The sequence below is a fragment of the Toxotes jaculatrix genome, chromosome 15 (assembly GCF_017976425.1).
Source record: "Toxotes jaculatrix isolate fToxJac2 chromosome 15, fToxJac2.pri, whole genome shotgun sequence".
NCBI classification, from domain to species: domain Eukaryota; kingdom Metazoa; phylum Chordata; class Actinopteri; family Toxotidae; genus Toxotes; species Toxotes jaculatrix.
Window position 1 is genome coordinate 18,140,661 of NC_054408.1, and position 23,929 is coordinate 18,164,589.

General features: G+C 38.5%; 1 protein-coding gene across 1 annotated transcript in view; it reads right to left on the reverse strand.

Annotated features, from left to right (window-relative positions):
• Window positions 1–3,813: 3,813 nt before the first annotated feature.
• Window positions 3,814–23,929, reverse strand: part of lrp1bb (low density lipoprotein receptor-related protein 1Bb) — a 241,714-nt gene continuing 221,598 nt past the window's right edge. The window contains exons 80-92 of the mRNA XM_041056911.1: window positions 23,435–23,551; window positions 22,972–23,145; window positions 21,109–21,234; window positions 20,526–20,690; window positions 15,600–15,761; window positions 14,851–15,025; window positions 14,424–14,528; window positions 11,509–11,622; window positions 9,187–9,263; window positions 8,472–8,562; window positions 7,998–8,148; window positions 6,080–6,154; window positions 3,814–5,037 (exon numbers count right to left, since the gene is read on the reverse strand). Of these exons, the coding sequence (XP_040912845.1) occupies window positions 4,897–5,037; window positions 6,080–6,154; window positions 7,998–8,148; window positions 8,472–8,562; window positions 9,187–9,263; window positions 11,509–11,622; window positions 14,424–14,528; window positions 14,851–15,025; window positions 15,600–15,761; window positions 20,526–20,690; window positions 21,109–21,234; window positions 22,972–23,145; window positions 23,435–23,551 (1,673 nt within the window). The 3' untranslated portion in view covers window positions 3,814–4,896. The remainder of the gene's footprint in view (window positions 5,038–6,079; window positions 6,155–7,997; window positions 8,149–8,471; window positions 8,563–9,186; window positions 9,264–11,508; window positions 11,623–14,423; window positions 14,529–14,850; window positions 15,026–15,599; window positions 15,762–20,525; window positions 20,691–21,108; window positions 21,235–22,971; window positions 23,146–23,434; window positions 23,552–23,929) is intronic.

Genomic DNA, 23,929 nt, shown 5'->3' on the forward strand with positions numbered 1-23,929 from the left:
TATACTACACATGTGCCTCATTACAGTAGCCTCAACATCGCAATACGCGCTCCTTCATTTAGTCTGCTTTTACTGTCTATGTCTTCACTGATGTATCCATTATCATGTAAGACTACCAGCGTGAACATTTAACAATATCAAAATACCAAGCTGGTGACTGGAGAATAATTATTGGGTCACCTGAAATTTTGTGATCCAGTACAGTTTCACAGTTTCCCACTGAATCCAGTGACAAAGCTGTAGCGTGAAAGTTCATCCTTGTCCTAATGTGTAACTAACTAATCTCCACTAAGTGCCCACTCATTAGCTTTTTCTGAGCTTTTGACCTCATGAATACATTTTATTATTTTGTTAATAGCCAGACTAGAAAACACTTCAGGCACTAGCTGAGATTGCTTTGATTTAACACACTGGGTAATTGTGGGTCCTCATACTAAACCTCTTTTACGTTTCTATGTGAGGTTTGTTCTTTGCATGTTCATGAGGAAGTTCATCAGATTTGATCATTAGCATTATCAGTGGCCCTTAAATTGCCACATAAGGCTTCCTCTCTGTATAGCGTAGTTCAGAAAAATGTTACCAAATAGTAAGAAAAAAAAAGAAAAGAAAAGAAACATTGCATCGGGGCTGAGCTGGCATTTAAATGAATTAATGCTTTCAGCTGAATTACATTCACAATGATTTTGTAAAGAACAAAAGTGACTGCCAAAGATGTGAAGTATTCATCATCATACCCTATAAAACTTGATGGTATTTAAGTGGTCAGCAGTACACAAAAATGTTGTATGTGCAATTTACAGTGACCAGGTCTGAAATTTGCAAATCATCATCATATGGTCCTTGAATGGACACAGAGAACCGGCTCATCAGCACTTAAACCTATAAGTTCCTATATTGATCAGGTCAGAGGTGTTATATTATTGTCATATTTCACTATCCTGCTTTGCTGCTGAACAACTACAGACAGTGCTTAAACATTTCAAAGTTAACGTTAAACTATGTAGCTGCAAGATTTGAGGAAAACCTGGTCTCAAAAGTATTTTTCTTTTTTAAATTCCAAATTCTTTATTTATTTATTTTATTTAATATGCTCAATATTCCTCAGTGAAAAACACCGGAGGCTCCTGAATACTCCTGTTGTTTCAACTTTTATATTTCCTTTCATCAGTTTGGTGTGGCAGATGGCACTAACTACCATAATAACCGTGAGCCTTGGAGAAGAAGACAGTTGGAACTGCGGATCAGAGAGACAAACAAAAACACTGTGCTCGATTCATCTAAAATTGACCCAGAGTCCGAACGTGAATAAACTGCTGAGTGTCATTACATCTGTAAGCATAAGCAATAGAAACAGAATTTTAAGCTCGGTGAAATGCTCTTGAAGTGCTGTAGTTATTTTTTTTTCTCACTTATAGAGCCACAATTTTTTGGGAGTTTCTAATCTTTTGTGCGGATGATTCAACCAGTCAAGTTTCATGTCTGTCCAAGCCTTGGAAATGTCCCAAATGCCAGTGACCTTAAATTGCCTGTTCTGAAAATAAACAAGACGTTTACTTCCAGAACCTTGAACACCTGAAATAACTGCTCCACTTCACAGCTCTGTTGAGAAAAGCTACATAAAGGATGAAAAAAGAAAAAGAAAAGGCCCCTATAAACCTCCATTATCCAACCTCCATCCTCAGTACTTTTACTGCTCTGTCTGACAAAGAAGAGTTTTAGATTAAAAAAGTGCTCATGATGTTCTTATGATGTCTACAGATGACATTCTCAGTAAGACATGGAATGCCTTTTGCAACCAAGGTCAATGCCTACATGGAAAAGAAACACAGAAACAGAAACATAAAAAATATGCATACATTTATCTGTGTATGTGCGATATGTAAAATGATCAATCCTCTGTAAACATTTTTCATGTGTTGCTGTATTTTGGAACTGTCCTGTTACTACTGTGTATTTCTGACTTCTACAAGGTTTCCTGTGGAGGACAATTAAGGAAGCTGGAAACAGGGGCATCTATTTGTACATCATCAAAATGCAGCAGGCTGGATGTGCTGGCAGATTCAGCCGATTGCACAGACAGATAGAGAAAGGGCAGGAGTGCAGCTGACACCTGTGGTTGCCATGGAGAGGGAGGAGGTAAAGCGTGTGGAGAGAGTCATTGTAAGTAAAGCAAAAGAGACTGAATTATCATTCAGCAGGTGGCACTGACGCTGTGTCCCCACCACCAGGTAACAAATGGTGTTGGCCTTCCTGCACACACAGGGAGGGCAATAATCTCCCATCAGCCACCTTCCTCTGCGCAGCAGGTTAAAGACCTCACACTGCTGATTGACTTGTCAGGTCAGTGGCCATGTGGAACAGCTCTGCCAGTTTGATCATTGGTTGGATAGGCTGATAGGCTGCGCACTATTGCTTCTATCTCATATACAGTAGGTTCCACAAGTCTGAGTCACTAGTCAAGGTGTTTCTATTTTGCATTTGTTTCAAGTTTTATCTTAATTCTTTTCAGCTTCACAATTTAGGTGAAAAGCTGAGTCTTTGAAAAATGTTAATGAATTTCAGAATATCTTAGAATTTGTTATGTCCCCCTTTTGCTTTAATGACATCATGCATTCGAGCTGACATGGACTCCACAAGTTTGTGCAAAAGCGGATGACCCATATTATCCCAGCACGATATGGCAATGCTCCAAAGAGCTTCTTGTGGTGTCCTGGAATGCCTGAGGTGTTTCATGTGCCCCCATAAATGTTAAATGGGGTTGAGGTCAGGTGACTGTGGAGGAAAGTCCATGGCAGTCAGGACTTCTCGGTCTTCTTTGGTCTTCAAGTGGTTTTTGCAAAAGGTTTGAGGTGCGTTTGGGGTCATTATCCTGCTGCAGCATGAATTCATCTCCACAAAGATGCAAACCAGAGGGTACAGCATGTCTCTGAAGAATGGATGGTGCTTCTTCGTCAGGGTGTAGTCAGCTCTGTGCAGGTGTACCACTCCAGGTCAAACAATCCCAGACTCAAGATTTCAAGGAAATCTGTTTGATACACTGTGGTATCATTCTCTCTCCTGTTCGTCTCTTCATAAACACCTTTCCGTTTCTGCCATAAATCTCAAACTTGGATTTATCAGTAAATAGAACTTTTTTTTCCACTGTGAAATGTTGGTATTTCTCAGCCTAGCCAAAGTGTTTGGCCTTGTTTCCCCTCAGAGAAGTGGCTTAGAAACTCCTACTCGTCCTCTGACAGTCCACCACGAGTCAGCCTTCTTTTGACAGCACTTTTTCTTATTGGAGTCTTGAGTTCTTTATTTAGCAAATTCAGTATCTGTGACAAATTTCTATCTTTCAGAGAACTAAGCTTGATGTATTGATCTTCTGATGGTGCAGGCTGCCTGATCGTGCTTTAGATACAACTGATCCAGTTTCTGCAAAGTGTTTTAGAGTTCCATGTACTGCCCCCTTAGGAACTTTTAGGCTAACCATGATTTCACGCTGAGAAAGTCCCTCTTTTCTTGGAAAAAACAACCTGACTTCTGGCACTTTCTACTTAGTAAGCAATTAATAGTGCAGAATCTTAAATATTTCTTCTTCACTTTACATAACTTCATGTGTGTTTTTAAGGTTTCTGATTATTTCAATGGTTTAAGTGAAAGTATTAGAGATTTTCAGTGTTTTCTCAGATTTTTGGAGCCAATTGTATTAGTCATTACTTTTAACACCCTTCAATGTGTACTACTTTTAAGGGCTACTGGATGACATTTTGTGGAAGATAAGTTGTGCTGCGGCCTGATAAAGGGACAAAAAGTGGAAATAAGCCCCCTTTATTCAATATCGATTTACATTTTATATAAAAATTACTTACATTTAGTACATTTCTTCAAAATACAAGCAGCCAAACAACATACAAATCAAATACAAAATTATAAAATTTCTTATATTTATCATCTTCCTTTTCTGAAGTAACAGATGTGTTTTATAATAACTCTTAATAACCTTTTTGTAACTGTGGTAAATCTCTTCCTGCATCTTGAATCCATCTGTTGACATGTAACCTAGAAAAATATGGTATTCAGTATCTGTCTTTTCAGTGTACAGTACAGGATCTGGGAATCTGATCGGGTAACATTCAAGGTGGGCCTCAATCTCTTTCACCAAAAGATAAGTTCATGTGGTATATTACTGTGGAAACAGGGCGAATGGAGGTTGAAATCCGTGGAAATGGAAAAGACAGAAGACCAGTGGAATTACATACTGTGTGAGAAATAGATCATCTTGATATTATGGCCTTTACTGGAAATGCAGTCAGTAGGTCCGTAAGGTACCAAGAAAAAAAACAGAAAGACAAAACCTCCAAAGTTCTCAATCTTCACTGTTCAGTTGTGAAGCTCTGTGGTCCATACGTCACGACATGAAAAAAACAAAAAAAACAAAAAAAAAACAAACAAAAAAAAAAGCCTTAGAAACAACCCACATAACCATTCTCTACTTATTTTTGTCCAGAAATACTGAGCCAAACCTGCCTGCCTTCACTACTTTTACAAACCGACAGCGTCCATATTCCACTTAAACTAGAAACAGGTATGGGTACAAATTTTAGCACTGCATTTTAAGGTTTAAACTGTGCACAAGAGTGGCTTATGGTGTTAATAAAGTTTTTGCAAATCAGCAGCTTTACTTCAGTGTCATACAGTATACAGTATAGCGCTGTATAACTTATGTTTGACAAACATTAGAAAGCAAACAGCAAATGGAAAATAAAACTCTTCAGCACACCAACGAGGACATTATGCTGATGCTAAACCAGTAAAACCTAAGAGCTTTATAGGAAATAGAAAAATTCTTGTTTCCTCCTTCATATTATACATTATACACTGTGGTAAAAAAGAAGTACAAAGTGTAAAGTTAGGCTATGCGGCGGTTTCATGAATTGTCCCCTCTAGTTTCTTTGGGAGTAGCTCTCTCCTCTCATCAATACTGATGACTGGCTTCCTGCAGTTTTGCCCGTCGATATAAATCTTTGCATACACGGGGTTGGAGTAGTTCATGGGCTGTATAGGAAGGGAAGAAGACGAAGGCAAGAACAAAGGTTAAATATTTCTTCACACAGATTACATTAGTGTGAAAGTAATCTGTGAAAGCCTTAAAGCTGTATTAATAGTTTTTTTTCTTTTTTTGTCCACTTGATGGCAGCAGAACAAGCTGAGAACACATCATGTGACATATTATCACCTCACAAAGTTGTTGAAGCAAACATATCTTTATATTATCATTTCTCGTCCATCTAGAGTTGTGCTTTGGAATATCTAATTAATCTAAGTCCAGTATTCACTCTTCTTTTAGCTTTGTCTGATTTTAATCAACTCTTGAGAAGAATATCTGGCTTTTTAGGTCCTAAATGCTCCATTATGCTGGGCAGGTAAATTACAGTTGGTTTATCACAGCTTGTGTGAGGAAAGCAGCTGCCTGCTAAGTCTAGACAAGAGGTTAATAAGAGTTTTCAGTTAGCAGAAAACCAAAGCAGGTTAGGATTCTGTGTGGGTTTGTAAATCCAAGCTGTGTCACAAGTCATTTAACCCACTGTTATTGTACAAATATAATAATTAGCGCAGCTTTAAGGGAATTCCACCATGATTATCACATTTTGAGTAAGTTGGAAAAACATGATGATTAAGTTGTACTCTGTTTAAAGCAGTGCAAAGACAAGCACAAGACTCATACATATTTGTGGATTGTTACTCAGCAAGCATGTACAGTTAAAAGATGGCAACATGCAGGGAGCAGGCACGTTCAACACAAAGCCATGCAGGTTCAGTTGACATGTGACAGTACGAGGACAACGCTACTGATTTCACAGAATGATGCAGGAAACAGCTATAGATGACTGTGGATGTTACCTTGACTCGCTTTGGTCTCATTTATATTTTACAATATTAACATAAATTTGGTTCAGATAATCATATCAGTTTGTTTAAAATATTTCCCAGGTAACTGCACAGTGTACACTGCTTGCCTACAGTCTACATGATGAGGAGGGCTTTTTCCTCATAATGCATTTTTCCTCGAACAAAGAGTGAAAATTGTAAAATTCACCTGTCCAGGGATTACCTCCTTGGGCACAGAATTCATGCCCAAGGTGCGAGGGTCACTGGATTTTACACACCAGCCCTGCAACACAACAAGCACCACCTGTGTTTATGATGCAAAGTTACATTCACACAGCTACCGGTTAACTATATGTGCAAACTTCAGTCCAGTTGTCAGCCTTTAGTTAAAATAAATAAATAAATACTGTAATGGATAAAATAAGTAAGGAATTGTAGGGGACCGAGAAGGAGTAGTGGAAAACAGAAGCTAGTTTACATTCAAGCCAGCACATCTCCGTTGAAAATACAGCCAGATTGGGCTGACAATAGCAGATGACAAAGTTGGCAGGGCAAGAATTAGTAGCATTAGGCTTGAAGCTCTAGCAGGTGAGCTAGATAACAACATCAGTGAAGGTTTTGTGATTCATTTGCTATGCTGAGTGTTAGTGAAGGGCTGAGGGCCATGAACAGAACCAATCACCAGCCAGACGAAAACACCTATTGGTTCGTGGCACCTGTACGTTCTTGCACCCTAACCAGTGTTTACAAAATCTTTACAAAGCCTAATGTAATTCAACTTGATGATGATCCCAAGGGTAGATATCACATTATAATAGTTATTGGAACAGGAAAAAAAGCAAACACAACACAAAATTATTTTTGTAAAGCTGGTAGATTGGAATTGGTTGTCGGCGTCCTTGCTCCTTCCTGAAATTAAACACAACTTCGACAAAAATTAGATTAGTTAATTACAAATAGTTTGGCATAAACTCTTGTACTTGTACTCATAGATGCACATTTAATTAACTGACATTAAATTGTCAGTTATACATTAAACAGGCAATTGTGCAGGTTGAGTTGGGTATTTATTGACAGATTTTCACTGTTTTCTAGATGCGAGTGCAGCATTGTCGCTCCGGCAACAACTTTAATAATTAGAGGGTGTGATAAGGATTGGCAACAATCAAGGCCACTTAAATCAGCTCCCCTCATTCCCTTTTTCAACACTGTAGTATTTATCAAAGATGTGTTAAAAGACATGAACACGTGGCAACAGATGCCTAAAAATGAATTTATGCCACCTCAAGTTCATATTCCTGGAAATGGTAGAACACTTGTTACAGATTCACAACAACTGCATATGTTCCAATTAATGTCATCCATTGACTTTTATTCCAAAGACATTTCCCTTGACTAAAAAGGACTTAAAAAGGATATGATATGAAAGATGTCTTTAATTGGATTTATTTCATATTATAAGGAGCTATTTTTAAATTATGTCATATTTCCTTTCTCTATAAATACCAAATTGCTTTTTAAAGAAACTTTTCCTACTATAGCAACAGATCATTTTATCTTGTTATATGATTAAACTTTCCCATTGTAAGAGGAGAAATATGTTCTTAAAACAAGGCACATGATATAGTATAATGTGATAAATCATTATGTTGCTAAGCCAAGAAAAGAAAAAAAAAATAATGTGGCTGAAATGAGGAAAAAGATCAATTCCTGAAAAGAGATCATGTAGCGTGATCGATCATACACCATGACTCATCTATCAAGACTGATTAATCATATAGCTTTGAGTTAGACATGTGGGAGCGTGTTTTTTTAATGTATTGTATTTGTGAACTGCTGTTATATTGTTTTGTGCAGCTATGAGTGCACAAAACAATACAACAGAGTATATAATTATTGTGGATTTTGGTTTCAGAGTCAGTGATTGTAAATGACCAGGCAAAAGCTCAGTACTCAGAACTGTGATATAACTAGATAAAATGATATGTTGTTATAACAAACAATATATTGCACTGCTTAACCAAAGAACTAGGACAAAACTATTGAGTTTGTTTTTTAGATATATGTGAAGCTTGAGTCTGCAGTTGATGTGCTGGTTAGTTTAAAATCTATTTTAACAAGCCAACCTTGTGAGGGTCCAGCGTGAAGTTGGGTCGCAGAAGGCTGCCTGCATCAGCATGGTTGTCATGGTCTACTTCATACATGTTGTATGACGGGTTCCCAATCTCCACGTTAATCCCGCCGTTAGTCACTGGCTGCCTCTGGACACGTTTTCCCCTGGGGTGTGTGGATCCAGCCATCATTAATATGACATACAACATGCAGGTCAACACACTGCACCGCACCTCACTGTTCCACACAACAAATCCCATTATACTCCTTGGCACACACTGAGTACATAAGTTTGCTGAATTATAATCGGAGACTCTGAAGTCAGGTGTTCTGCAGAACAAGCTGAAATGAGCAAACAAACTTTTCATTTAAAAATCAAAGATGTCCATTCATCTTCAAAGCTGTGTAGTGTTGACTCTCTCATCATCTGTTGCTGCTTAGAAGCCTCTTATTTTATTCATACTTTATTTCTTTATTTATTTACTTACCTTTGCCTCCGTCTGCAGATGTAAACACCTCCTGCCACCATCACAATCAAGATTACCAGCAGGACCAGAGGCACAATGATAGCTATGCTCCCTAGGGAACAGACAGAGGAGAGACGGTGTGGAGCGATGAGTAATGATTGAAAGGAGCTGAGATGAGTTCAGACAGTGACACTTTCTAAGTAATCATGGCTGATCGTGGCTGCAAACAGAAGGCCGCCTTTTGAAAAACTTGTTTTCTTTTCACTGGACTAAGCTCATCGCACAGTTATAAAGAAATCCTTATATAAACTTGTAACGTCTGAAAATAACGTGTTATTCAATGTGTTATTGATTTTTTTTTTTTAATAAATATATTCAGTTTATTTAAGAACAGTCAAAGTACTAAACTCTCATGGGCTGGCAACAGCAGCTCCTCTAATTCAAAAGAGGTAAACCTGCTGAATGAAGGCTTTTCTGTCCAAATAATGCAAACTGGCTAGTTTGGATGGAGTTCAGTAATTCTTTAGTTGGGCTGCCAATCAGGACAAAGTCTAATCGTGGTGCATGCTTTGGAGCAAGTATAAACTTGCTTGTGAAGATGTATGGATGATTAAATTTCACATGTACAAGTAATCATTCAGCTGGAGTGGGACACTGTATAAATGGTATATACATTTATACGTACAGGAAATTGTAAAGTCTTATAATAAGGCATCTTGAAATTCCCAGTTCTCACCTCCGCTGGTGTTGTCTGATCTGCTGCTTTTAGGGGCGGGTCTCTCACACTGTGTTCCTGCCCAATTGGCTGAACATCTGAAGGAGGTCAAAAGAGAGTATAAATAATTCATCATTAGCATACTTTTCATAGTAGAAGGACTGCTGAAAACACCTTTGAAAAAATGAACTACAGTATGATGTGACTGTGGCTTACATATACAACACATTATGATTCAGACTTGCTATGAAGTGCTTTGATCCAACACAAACAAAACACCACCTGGAGAGAGAGCACTATGTATATACATGTTGTGTCCATACACAGTGTGTGTACATTTACATGTTGAATATTCAGTGTAGGAAAAAAAAAAAAAAAAAAAAAATCAAAGGATGACAGTGGGGCAACAAGTCGTCATCTCATTTGTGTTCCGATGGGATCCGATGGGTGTGATGCATGACCCTTGTTAGAGGAGGTGATATCTAATTTCACACGACTGACGCAGATGGGTCTGTAAAGCATGAGTGATCTGGTGGGTGTGAGTGGATGATGACAGAATGAAATTACTCTGAATTACATGCACTCAGAACATCAGGATATCAAAAATAAGAATGCAGCCCCATACACATAGGAAATGAATCACGTCTTCGTAGAACGAAATGCCACAACAAAATGAATTTTAATGGGAAATTAGGGGCAATGGGGAGTTTGATCTGCTTTGGGAAGTTTCAACCGTGAAAAGATTGTTTCTGTATCAAGTGAAGAAATTCTCTTAAACTGTGTCGAAGGCATTAAAGATAAACACCAATTACTGATGAGATATTCGGGCCTAGTAAGGTACACAGCACTTGTACGTGATGACTGGTCAATAATGAACATAATCAACTTGCCATCATGCACAGGTTGCAAATGCACAGACAGATGCCTACATCACAAAGACAGTGTCACGTTTTGGTCCCCCCGTTTCTGTGTGCTGTGTGAGGACTGCATGAGATGGGTGAAAGAGTGGGCCAGCAAAGGTACAGAGTCATGCAGCAACTGATAATGCAATAAGTGCCATATCAGCTAATACCTGCTAAAATTCTAATAAAAATAAAATAAAAGTTGGGCTCACAGTAAAGGATGTAAGTTTTGTATGAATAAAAAAATGCTGCTGCTACTGCTACCATTAATAATAAAAATAATACACTTCCCTTAAAGGAATAGTTTGACATTTTGGGGACTACACTTATCTGCTTTCTTGCCAAGAGCTGCAAAAGATTAGCATAGGTTAGCACAGATAGTGGATACAGCTAGACTGGCTCTGTGCTAAAGTAACAAAAATGTGCCTACCAACACCTTTCTCTTCTTGGTATAATCTGTTCAAAAACCAAAGAGTATATGTGACATGTTACAGGTTTACAGGTGGGTTTGTACTAGACTAGTACTTCTCGGTCCTGGAATGTTGCAGTCATTGTAAGTATGCCAGGTAACTAAAGGAAAGTCTGCATTTTGTTATGTTAGGATGGGACAAGGTTTCCTCCTGTGAACAGTACAGTACAGAAATGTGAATGGTGTCGTTCCTCACAAATTCTCCGAAATAAAATCACATACACATATTTCTCAAAATGTCAAACTGTTCCTTTAAAGTACATTCAGAAACTGCCTAATTAGTGACAAATCTAAAGAAGCTGTGATGCAAGCCTTTCTTGTAAAGGAGATACCATATCTCATAGACTTTCTGATTAAACAATAATGTAAATGCAATATAATTATAGCCCTCATAAAATATAGCTGCTAAATGCCAGTTAATAAAGTTATCTTGAGATAATAAGTAATTTGACTTTAAGTCATTATAATTAGGAGAGTTAACGTGAGAGACTGTGAAAATATTTTCTCTCGTTTCTTAATGTAAAATTGAGCTGTGAGCTTTGCTGGTGTCAAAGTGAGCAAAAGCACAATGGGCAACACAGTGACTGATAACCCATGGTAGGTCTAAATCACATAATCATTTACTAGGGACACACAAATCAATCAAATGGCTGAAAACTCCTAACTAAAGATGCAGACCACTTGAAAGAATCAAAAGTGATCATAAACTGGTGAAATAATAATCCCAGAGCAATGCAATGTCATTACATTATCTTTCAGCTTGCTATTTTCAGCCTGTTTTGAATTTCTTTTTGACAAGTCATTGCTTTACCCTTCACTTATTACATGATAAGTTGCTACAAGGCAGCACTGTGAGAAAGAGCCCATGTACTGGACTGAGGCTGAAATGAAACCGGATGGAGTCGGGGTGGGGGTGTGGACAAAGGGGGTGAGTGGGCTCTGAATACAGCTGGAGAGGTGAGAGGGACCTACTTGCAGCGTGGTTTGTTAAGAGCTGTTAATGTGCACATCCCCTCATTCTGACAGAAGTAATCGCAGGGGTTGGCCAGCTCATCACAACGTTGGTTCTTGAACCCTGACGTGCAGCTGCAAAACATTGTGTTGGGAGTGATAAAAGGGCCCAGAGAATGTATATTGTTGAACTGTTGGCTGCTTGATGAATGGAGACTGACACACTAAACCCTTTCAGCAGCTTCAGTAATACGATGGAGTCAGTGTTGTGTCTGCAAGCAGATTAGCAAATAAATAATATGAAGACAAATCAATGTCACTGCTCACCCAGTGAGGGGGACATCTGCAAGGGAAGAGTCTGTTACACTGCTCTCACCTCAGAGATGTGTATTTGCTTTAGAAATAAGGTATATGATTGTGGTAAGAAGACTAATATATATTTGTTGTCAATTGATTACAAAACAAACAAAAACTAAATAACACAAAAACAAAATATTATGTTCACATAATTCCATATAGTTGGGGATGGCAAAAAATGTACAAAATATCAAAATGTAAAAGATGTTAGAAAAATACAATCAAATACATAAATACACTATAGAAGATATTTTATTGTGACTATCACATCCTACCACAATCAAAGAAAAACACAAAATGCAGTCTTACTGTAGTGTTAGTGTCCGTCAACAGTCTTTTAGTGCCTTGTACGTAAAGTGATCCATAAACACAATCAAGAGCATTTGAAAAAATCGGGTGTTCATATAGAGAGCCAAACTTAAACCTGAACTGCAGAAAACTGGCTTTAGAAGAAAGTGTTGGTGAAAAAGTTAAGATGATGTAAGTGCCCACACTGCTGTGCTTGTTCATGACAGCTGCAGTTTTTTACTGTGCTCATAACGTAACTGTTGTTTAACTTAAAGTGTTGAAGGTTTCAGTTTGCAAGGGCAAGTGTTGTGGCTGGATGTTGATTTGTCCTAAAACATAGAAAGTAAACTCACTTTTCAGATAAGCTGAAAAAAAAAATGTTGGACAAATGATCAGATTGAGTTACAGAAGCTAGAGGAACAGAGGCCAGTCCATAGCTAACATCATGACTTTGGCTCTCTATAATTGTTTTCCAGTTTGACAACAAGTATTGAACTTGGGATTGGATTCAACCCTGTGAAAACATATCAGTGTAGAAAAGATTTGCAATATTTCAAAGTGGTGGACTGTGAGAAAAATGTGGAGGAGGAATTTTCGGACCCAACACACATTACTGTATGTCAGGGGTGTCCAAACTGTTCCACACAGGGCCGTGTGGCTGCAGGTTTTTGTTCCAACCGATGAAGAGCACACAGTTTGACCAATCAGCTGTCTGAAGACTGAGGTCAGTTGATTAAATGAGTCAAGGCTGGTGTGCTGCTGCTTGGTTGGAACAAAAACCTGCAGCCATACGGCCCTTTGTGGAACAGTTTGGACACCTCTGCTGTATGTCAACTTTGCAGGAAAATAATGCATATAGTAAGGAATCCTTTGTATCTGGATAAATATAATTAAACTAAACTCTTAACTAAAGTCCAATAAAACCACATTATGTCATTTCATTTGGGAAGAATGTAGGACCAGTTCAAACTAAGGTCCATTGGATCTTGATTGCCAATCTTGCAGATACCTTATAAAGTCTTTTCTTAGTTAGTCTTAAGAGAATGCTATTTAGAAATGTAATTACAAAGTGACATAAAAATTGTGCCGCATCAAGCACATCTTTTCATCTGAGAAAAAAGACATACTCCTGCTATTGCAATTGCAAAGTCACTGAGATTTTTCTCACTGTAGAGGAAAAAAAAGCAATTGTGTAGCAGAACTACTTTTCAAGAAGAATATTTTAATAATTCTGTTTACCATAGTTGTTTTTACTGCAGTGCTGATGCGCTGAAAATCTCTTCAACCTTTTTTTAGGTGTTTAATGCGAAATCTTTCATTACAATTGAAGTAGCCGTGTCCTGTGAGATTTACACTTTGGGAAGGCTAAATGAAATATACATTTACTCAGCATATTAAGGTCAAACGTTATGATTTCTTGACACAGACATATCCATCATCTCACATAATCTCTGTTCGTTGCAGCAAATAATAAACCACATTAACAGGATCTGTTAACCTCATTGAATAAGATGGGATCATTTGCATAGAAATTGATTCTATCCCCTGGAATTTGTGAGCGAAGACCGCCATTTTCAATTTAACTACAGTGGACAATGGGCAGTTAAAAAAAAAATGCACTTTTGAAATGGTTTTCCAATTTCCTCCTTGGAGAGAGTTTAACACAGTAATGCATGTGATTAGAGCTGAGGCGGTATTAATCTATGGGCAGCCCTTTGAGTACCCTTTCACAATGATTTCTCATGTCTGCCAGTCAAACTATTGTCAGCTACAAGTTTTTGCTGTTGCGTTTCATGGCATGGCACCACTGACACATACCTCAGCTTCATTTTCTAAGGAGCAAACTTCTAAAGACCTACTACGGAAGAGAGTCAAAGAGGCCTGACACCAGTTCTTAACTGCAAGGAAGAACAGTGTGATATGTTGAGTGACAAACTTTGAAGGGGTTTGAAACCATTTTTTCTATCTGCCTAAAAACATTAAGCCACAGTGGGGTGTCACGCAGCATAAAGACGGTGTACCGGCACTCAGCCCCCTGCTGTGCCATGGCCTCCACAAAGTGACATCAAACCTTTCCTCAACTCAGAGATTTCTTTCCAGAGGAAGTCATCTATCTCGTACTGTTCTTGAAGCAGGGAACTGGTACCCCATGATGATTTTCAGTTCTGCTTCTAAGGCCAGGCTTTCTGGGGCACAGAGCCAGCATGTGAATGTAAACAGTAAGAGTGTGAATAATAGTGGAGAACATTCAATTTTTCCCACTTTCCTTTACCCATTAAGCAGTGACTTACTGACAGAAAGGCAGGTTGGTGTCGGGGTCCAGGTGACAGGTGCCTCCATTGTAACAATATCCGTCACACAGCTGACAGCTCGGTGCTATTCTGCCATTTGTGCAACTGGAGGGTGAAGAAATAATGGATGTACGTGACAAGTAGAAAGCTATACTTTTACAAGAAACAAAAATGACTCAGAGGTGGTTTTGTCAAACATACTTATAATTCATTTAAGGAAGGAGAGTTCACCTGGCTTTTAATTCACTGACATCACCAAAACCTAAATTGCAGTAAGGTATGTGGTCCAATACATTTCTGAGATTTAATCAAATCACTTCATCCAGACGGCAGCCTTTAACATAAATGAAGAGTATGACTATAAAACCTTAGCATTATAGCAAAAGGGATGAGGGATAAGAATAGTGAGCAGATACCAAGAACTCACTTGCAAACCACATCTCCTGTCTCCTCATTAATGAGGCAGGGAGCTCCATGACATCGAAGACACTTGTCCACCTCGCACTTGTTTCCCTCAAACCTGGCAGGACACACACACTCCACATAGCCACTACTGGATAACGTGCAGGCCTTCGAGTTCACACAGTAGTGATGACAGATGTCTGTTCCACATTCAGAGAGATAAAGAGAGATGGAGTGGTGTAATGAGAAACTGGGAACATAGTTTAAGCTGGTTTTATTGGAATTGTACAGGGCTTTAATGGGACTTAATTATCCACATCAAATGACATCTTAGCCACAGATGAAAACATATTACCCCTTGGGCAAGCAAGAGTAGGAAAATACTAATGATGTGCAGTTGAAATTGTTTTCCCACAACCCATTATGTCAAAGCATTGCAAAAGAAAATACATTATCACTTCAGCACAGAAACACCCAAAGGTTGTTTGATGGTCGTATTTTGATTTTGTTTATCTGCAAATAGAGGCAAATGTGGTGTTTGTGAAAAGGAAATACTTCCAGGGGTTGTTTTTGTTCCACACTCTGTGTGTGAACTTTGAAATGCTTAGTTCTATAGATTTTATGCAGAATAACTGAATTCAAATTAGCGCTTCTTTGTTGTGGTTGTTCTTGCGGCTAGACTTGAAAGGCTAATGTCAATCATATGAAGGCTAAATGCATGATAAAAATTATTTGTTGTGTTTGCTGCCACTGAGTAGTGGGTGCAGGACTCACGGTAAAGACAACGTTCCCCTGTATATTCTGCCATACAGCGGCACACTGGCTGGTTCCCTTGAGTGATGTCGCACGTGCCCCCATTTAAACAGTAGTTGTCGCAAATCCTTCTCTCACAGAAAGGCCCTGAGAATCCAACATTACAGCGGCATGTGGGTTTGCCTGGAAAGAAAAAAAAAAGAAAAAAGAAAAGAAAGAAAGAAAGATTAGGAAAAAAAGAGCATGAAAAGACAAAAAACCAACAATTCATTAATCCTCCTCACAAGTTTTGTCTGTGTAGCCAAACCCTGATATAGTTCATTCCTCTGTGCCAGAGAGCTCTATTGTTGTCCAAAAAACTATTAAAATCCCATTAATGAGCCACACTGTTGCACTAGGTGACATGTTCCTTTAAATGAACATGGGGTCTGTAGTTTCGGCCATTTGAGTCTTTCTCACTTACATTGTCTTGCTGCTACAAGTACTCTAGAATTTATGGCTGAAAATAGCCCCCAACAAATGCACTTCCTCTTTGAGTAATGTTTGCTAAAAGCTACATGGCCCAGCTATTTTGTAGAAGAAGGGGGTCACAAGTATGAAATTGCATAATTGTGTCCCCCTTTTTTATAAAAGAAAAAAAATGGCATGACAAGCATGTAATTGACAACCTGTCAATCAAAGTATGTAAATTATACTCCCACAAGTGACAGGTGCAGTTCTGCAGAAGTAGCAAAATAAATCCAGTATTTGAGACGAAAGGCAATGATCCATCCTTCCATCCATCATTTTTAGACACATATTCATGTGTGGGTCAAGGTGACTGCAGATTGGCACCCGCGGAGAGTAGCTAAGGTGCCCTTTTTCACAGTTATATCCTCCAGGTCCATCTAGGGGATCCCAAATAATTCCAGACCAGACACAAGATGCATATAATTTCTCCAGTGTACTCTGGGTCTGCCCACAGTTTCCTTACTCATCAGGCATGTCTGGAATATCTCTAACAGGGGGGTGGTCAGGAAGCATGCTAATCAGATGTCTGGCATCAGTTGGCTTCAACATGGGAGAGGTGGTTCTACCTAATGTGTGTGTGCGTGTGTGTGTGCGTGTGTATATATATATAAAATAAAGAAAAATCTTGACTGTGAAACGGATATATCTAAAAAGAGCCGTCAACTGCAAATCCAGCAATTTGACTGATCCAAAACTACACAATTTAACAAAATCATTAATGGTCATGTATGATTTATGTGTGAATGCTCTTTTTCTGCTATTTAAGCATGAACTTTATAAATGTTTAATGATCTTGATGATGCCCACAGGCCAAAAAGTGTTTTACATTCAAGGTTTTAAACACTCATTCCAGCACCATATATGCATTGTCCAAGGATGGTGTCTGGCAGTGGACGTTTGTTGAGTGTCTCTCTCCTCTCTCACCTCCCCCATTTTTCTGTCATCTCTCCCTTCTCTCAGCCTTCAAATTAAGGCACAACAGGCTCCCATAAACAGTTGCTTGTTAACCTATCCAGCAGATACAGAGCAGCATTTACATTCATTTAGAGATTGTTTCTGTGCACCTGCTGTTATTATTTCACTCTTCTGCTAGCTCTGTTTTGGTCTCCACCAACCAGGGATATCTGACTCATTAGCTGCTAAATGTTCCACTATGTTCACCACCTCGTCGCTAACCTTGTCTGTGTGCCATGCCATTTGGTGCTGGGCTGTACAAGGGGGTTCATCACAGCTTTTTCACTGAAAACAGCTGCTCACAGCAGCTGGAAACAAAACTGGTGACAGCAGTGAGTGTGAACCAAAACAGTAAAAACTAAAACAATGAGCTGAAATGTTCTACAGAGCTCAGGAAAACTGCAGAGTCAGATGATAATTATCTGTGGGTGCCTTACTCTGTACAACAAATACACATAATAATTAGACCCAGTGTTAATATAAAATTTCAACTGTAGCGTTAATGTTTCAGTCGCAGACCTCATGCCTATAGGGGAGCATCAGAACATAGACTGAAATACATCAATATGTAAATACTGAGATTTAGCTTAAGGCTCAGCTCCGTATTCACCACAATGATCAGACACAAAATCTAGTTGCAGTTGAAATCTTTCTTCCAATGTTATTTACCATTTTGGCCACTTGTTATTACACTTTTGATAATTGGAGTCATGAGTACTATAGAAATTTGTCATATAAGCTTTGTGCTATACCCCACTGCACTGGTGGAATATAATGAGTGTGATGTATTGTTAGTAGGAATAACACATTATCAGAAGGTGGAGATGTTTCAATCAAATCCCATTCACTTTAAAACAGAGCACTCCCCACCATGACACCCTCACTGTTTCCTGATGGACAGGCAGGAGCATCAAGACTGGTTTAAAGGGTGTTCAGAAAAGGCAACAATAGTCGCTTCCCAGGTGCAACTGCTTGCATAGTAGACAACCAAGTTGTCATGGATACAGGTCTCGCCATGCAGGTCACACCACACTACTTGGTAATTTCACACTCCACAATTCTGTGGCAGGGATAATCTGGGTTTGAAATGTCCAAGAGACAATCATTCTCCCTCCAGCCACTTCTCTGTTAACTCAATGACTGCTGGGGTTTTAAGCTTTCAGAACAGGCAGAGGATAGCTCAGGGTCCTTGAACTGCCCATTGTGCGCTTAGCTCTTGTTTTCATTTCTGTAAAATTCAACTGCAGATTAGTGAATTTTTCAAATTTGTATTAAGCTTCAGGTTGTGAAAAAAATTCTGATATAGACTAGACTTATTTGCTTGACAGTCAAACCCATGATGCAGTTAGCATTATATATTGTATTATCGTTGATAAACATTGCAAATGTCAGCTCACTACAGTGTTGCATTCAGCAATGTCTGATAGAAATGCTCTTGTATTTGCATTCGCCTCATCTCACCACTTCACCTGAGTCAGGTTTGTGGCTGTGGGGATTCACCACTGTCAGATTCAGTTACACTGTATAAAAATTGCAATTTTTCTTTTTTGTAAATAATCTTGTGTTTAGATAATTATAGCTTCTAATTCCAACCATCCAGAAACACAGTGGTTACTAAGGACTTTTGGTGTTGTGAACTATAACTATTAATTCGTTTAGGCAAGGATTTTTCTCTGTTTTATAATTTCACAAAGCATAAAGATGTTTTTGTAGAGCGTTAGATTCATAAAAACACAGGAAAATGAGAAGAATTGTGACTGTCTGTAGTTTTGTGTGAGCTTTGCTGCCAAAAGTTCCATTAAAGTGCTGCTAAACCAGCCAAAGGCATGAGAGCAGAAATTCAATGACACCTTGTGTTTTTATAGATAAAGCTGGAAAAATTCCAGCTTCTAATTGATTGTGAGGTTGCCTTAAGTCCCTTTTTATCACCAAAGCGGGACTTGAGGAAACTCATTTGACTATAATCCCTCTTTTGCTCATCTTTAGCCATTCATTTAGACTGATATTCTTTTGCCTCAAAGACTTAATGCAACAAACCTTCTTACCAAAGCTTCTTCTTAAATATGAATGGAATAAAAGGTGGTGTACCCAGCAGCACAACAAATTTCACAACGCTCACATTTTTCTTTTTGCTGTTCACCATGAACTGGAATACAATTCACCATCTAGTATAGCATTTTGGACTTTGAATCCAGCACTAAATAAGACTGATTGTAACTGAATGGAGCTTGTCCTTCTCTTATTCATCCCTGAAGCCCCACTGCAGTGATCCAACAGCACGTAACATGATTCTTATTCTATCTTGATAGACTCCATTTCGTTTAATGAGTAGCAGTGATTATCCTGGCTTCTCTTTATGTCACATAGAGCTGTTTTAAAAAGCTAAACAGAACTTGAAAAACAAAACAGATGAAAAGCACTGATATTCAAAAATATCAGTTTACTTCCTGTTGGGCAGACATGTTTCCCAAAGGCTGGAGGAAAAATAAACAGACGTTATTCTATGCTTTAAGAAGACCAGCAGAGACTGAAAAATTTGAAGAAATTGTAGAAAGAAAGAAAGTGTAATCAAAACCATTCACATCACAAATAAAACACTCACGCTTTTATCTCCCCAACTGTTGGCGTAACTGCTATGGATGTCATTCAATGAATACAAGTTTAATGAATTTAAACCACTTGAGTAAGGTTCTCCCATTATAAAACATTTATATGGGAATACAAGCCACACAATCCCTTTCAGGGCATCGCTCTCAATCTTTTTTTTTTTTTTTTCTTTTTAATAGCAAATGAATATGAAGATGTGTGTGATGGCTATGATGAGACAATGATTTACAGCCTTATAAATCAGGGATTGCATTTTCAAAAGGGGTGTATATCCTGATTCAGTACCACCGTTGACATCTAAGAGTAGTCAAATACATTCACTAAATTGTGGGGTAAAACCGGTTGTTTCAGGAACCATGAAAGCATGAACGCATGAACGGAGACCTTGACTTGAAAGACCGTTGATATTTGAGGCTTTTATGACAGGAGCATCAATGACAAAACTGCTCAACTGGCAGGTGTAATGTGACAAATCTGAGCTGAAGTGAGGAAGGCATGGAAGTCTAAAGGAAGACAAATGTGGCTGAATGCCTCCATGCACTGGGTCAGTGTGCAAGAGGAAATGGGCAGGCAACTCTGAATTGAAAATGTCTGTCTGTGTGTTTGGTCCGCCCAGACCTGGATATAAAGGATTCTGCAGCAGAATTACAGCGCGTGAATAATCTATTCCTACATACTTCGATTTTAGCGATGATAATATTCCAAATAAACAATATTCCAAACAAATAGATGTCAGTGATTGAATGCAAATGAACAATGGATGGACACAAAAACAGGAACAAATGTGAAATATATTGCAGTGCCTGCAGCTCTGTGAATGCAGGGAGGATTAATACTTCTGATGGTGCTTGAAAGTGTATTTCAAAGTAGACTTACCCAGAGGAGAACCCATGCATGTGCCTCCATTTAGGCAGTAGTCTGTACAGTGGTTGACCTCACAGCGCTCCCCTGAAAAGTCAGGCCAGCAGTAGCACCTCCAGTCTCCTTTCTCATTGGCTAAACAGCGGCCTCCATTCTCGCAGGGGGGGCGGCACAGTTCACCTTCACAACAGTAAAGCCCATTTCACTTACTTGTGCTGCAATGTGTAGCAGTCAATCACATCAAAGAGTGCTACGCTGCTAATGACAGATGACAACAGCCATCGAAGTGTGAACCTGAATATTCAAGTAGCAGGAACAAAAACCTGGAGCACCTTGGTGACTGTGGACTGAATGCAGGTGTACACAGAAAAGCTATGACTCCAATTTTATCTTGGTGTTATAATTTGAAGTTTTCACTGCTTTTCAGAGAGTTTATAGTATGGAGAGAGTATAGAGAGTGTATATATGAAAAATGTTTCTGACTGATAGGCTTTTGACCCAAGAGACATTGTATTCATCATTAAAGCTACTGCTAATGATGAAATGTAAATGAAGCAGGCACCTTAACAGTGGCATGAAATTGAAAGAGCAGGCCTACCTGAGATGTTGACATCACTACAGGTGCCATTGACCAGTAGCTTCCCCTCTGGACAGGTACATTTGGCACCAGTTGGGTTGAGCAGACACATGAAATCACAAGACATTCTCAGGCATGGATTTGGTGCTGTAGAGAAAGTAAAGAGAGCAATGGAAAAAAAGAAGAAGGAGCCAAGAAGTTAATCTGTCCATCTGGCATGCGATGAGAAAGACCCCTTTGTTTATGAAAAGTGTGTCTTTCAAGTGCTTTAATTTCTGTTTTGAAGGGTGTTATTTTCTTGAAGCCTGGAGAGGCACAAGGCTAAAACATATGAACGAATTCACACGTCTCATCTTCAGACTGAAAAATCAACGACTGCCTAATGTGTTATGATTAGCGACACATTGAAGTGCTCTTCTCATTGCTGCCTACAGTGGGTAGACAAAATAATAGAAATATCTCATGAAAAAGTATTTGGAATAAATCAAAATTACAAACACTGCAAAATACATGGACTGCATTAGGTCCAGTACTGATAATTAGAAGGTGTAAGCTATGAACGAGGTATGGTAACAACTTTGAATTTGAAATTTGAATTTAAAGCAACATGAGACATCAGACAGAGCAATGAAGAGGCCAAATTGTAGGTGCATTAGAAAATGTACATTATATAAAAACTGAATTGATAAAATGGCTTGGCAATTGTGATTAAGATAAATTCAACGTATTTTTAATAAAAAATAAATAAAAGACATAATTATGTCTACCCAATTTGTGTCTCTGACAAGTAATTAATGGTTAGAGTATGGATACATACAGTACATACTGAATATGTTCAGTGCTCAGATTTCTTACACACCACATGAGGATGAAAGCCCAGAAAAAAAAAAAATCTAAATGGTTGTTTTGGTGGTCTTTCTGAAGATATCATGCCTTCATGTCATTTTTGCAAGCCATGTGACTCTTCTGCCCACAGACTCCACACTGCTCGACTGGCCTAATGAGTCTCCAGGGAATTGAACAGCTGCCCTTTAAGTGAAAAACTGACCAAGACTGAGCTGTGTGGTGTTCTACAACCATTAACACCAGAGATGTAACAAATAGCTGAAGATGGTCTACTACATGGCTGAAAGTGGAAGGAAGGATACGGTTTTATTGACTGACTGTGTCTGAGGAAACAGATGGCAGTTTTTTCATGATGCTGTTTCTTTAGGTATTTAGATATATAGATATGTATTTTATATTCATTTAATATCAATGATTAATTTCCCTTATATTATTTTAAAAAATTCAGTCACCATAAATTCATAATTAAATGAAAACTTACTTTTTCCCAGTGTACTGAACTGTCTATACACAATTATGTACAACAGGTTATCTAGGTGATGCTATACAGCTTGACTCAATGCCACATTACTTCGTTATTATCACTTATTAAGCTTAAAAAAAGCTTCAATACAAAGTACAATATCTGCAGTGGTCTCAAGGTGAGTCTATTGTGTGGTTAGTTCCCAATGTTAAATGTACATGTATGTCTTTTCTTGCATGCCTGTTAATTTCCAGGTAAATATTGTTTGCCAGTCTCAAAGTGTGCAAATAAAGCCGCATGGCCATCTTTATAAGAAGAAAGACATTTACCATTTCTCTAGATCATGCCACTGACAAGGAGAAAACAGGTACAGCTATAGCTTTCCAAGAAAAGAAGAAGTGAAACTACAGCTATGAATACACCTCGAAAACACAAACTAAGAAAATGAAATGAAAAAAATGATCATCATCCTGTTAGGGGCAATTTTTTTTGTAATCTATATAATTATTCTGTAATTCCTCAAAAGAAATTATAGGCATATAGTAAAAATGAAACTTATTATTAAGGCAACTTACCATCTTGCTGTTTGTAACGATGGGAGATCAAAACATTTGTGGGCTTCTCCACCCCCAAATTGAAAAATTCCACAGAATGTTTGCCGTACTTATGGATCTTGAAGACCTCATGTTTTAGTCCAGTTCCATAGATGTAGTCTTCAAATAGATCAATTCTGTATGGTTGGGAGATTCCTGTAGATTCAGCACAGGCAGGTAAACAGATAACATTAAGTAACCCTTTTAGCACACTTGCAGTCTTGAGATAATGAAAGTTTGTAGTGGCAGATGGAAGAAGGAAGAGCATGGTATGTAGGCACATTGATATTAAAACACTTTGTTTAGAAGCTTACCCTTCTGAGACAAACAAGCAGCGTTATTGTTGTAATGACATGATAAAAAAGTTGAGGAAAACAAAGTGCAGCACTAATAGTATGTGTTTAAAAAAAACAAAAAACAAAAAAACAAAGAAGCTGTGCTTTACCGTGTCTGTCACTGATTGTCACCAGAGGGTCAGAGCCATCCAATCTCATGCTCCCTATCTGTGAGAGCTCAGGATCAGCCCAGTATAAACGTTGGTTGAAATAATCAATGGCCAGCCCTGTGGGAGGATAAAGGAAAGAGATTTATTTACCTGACAAATTACACAGGGATCATTATTGAATCTCTCAATACAGGAGACCGTGAGGTCAGGATGATTGTATGTGGCAGATCAACACAACGTGGAGACAGTTTTTTATTTTGTTTCTTTCTCCTTTTGACTATTTCCATTCAACATTCAATGTGCTTATGCCAAAACACTATAGCAGTTCTACCTCCTTGTCGTGAACTGCCCTTTTGATGGCAGGGTTTAGATACGCCTACATTACAATTTCAAAGCAGTGACTCACTTTTACTTTTTCCCAAAAGTCTGACTGGATAATTGAGCACCTGGCGGCAGCACTTAAATAGGTTTGCGTTTTTCCTCCAATGATGAATT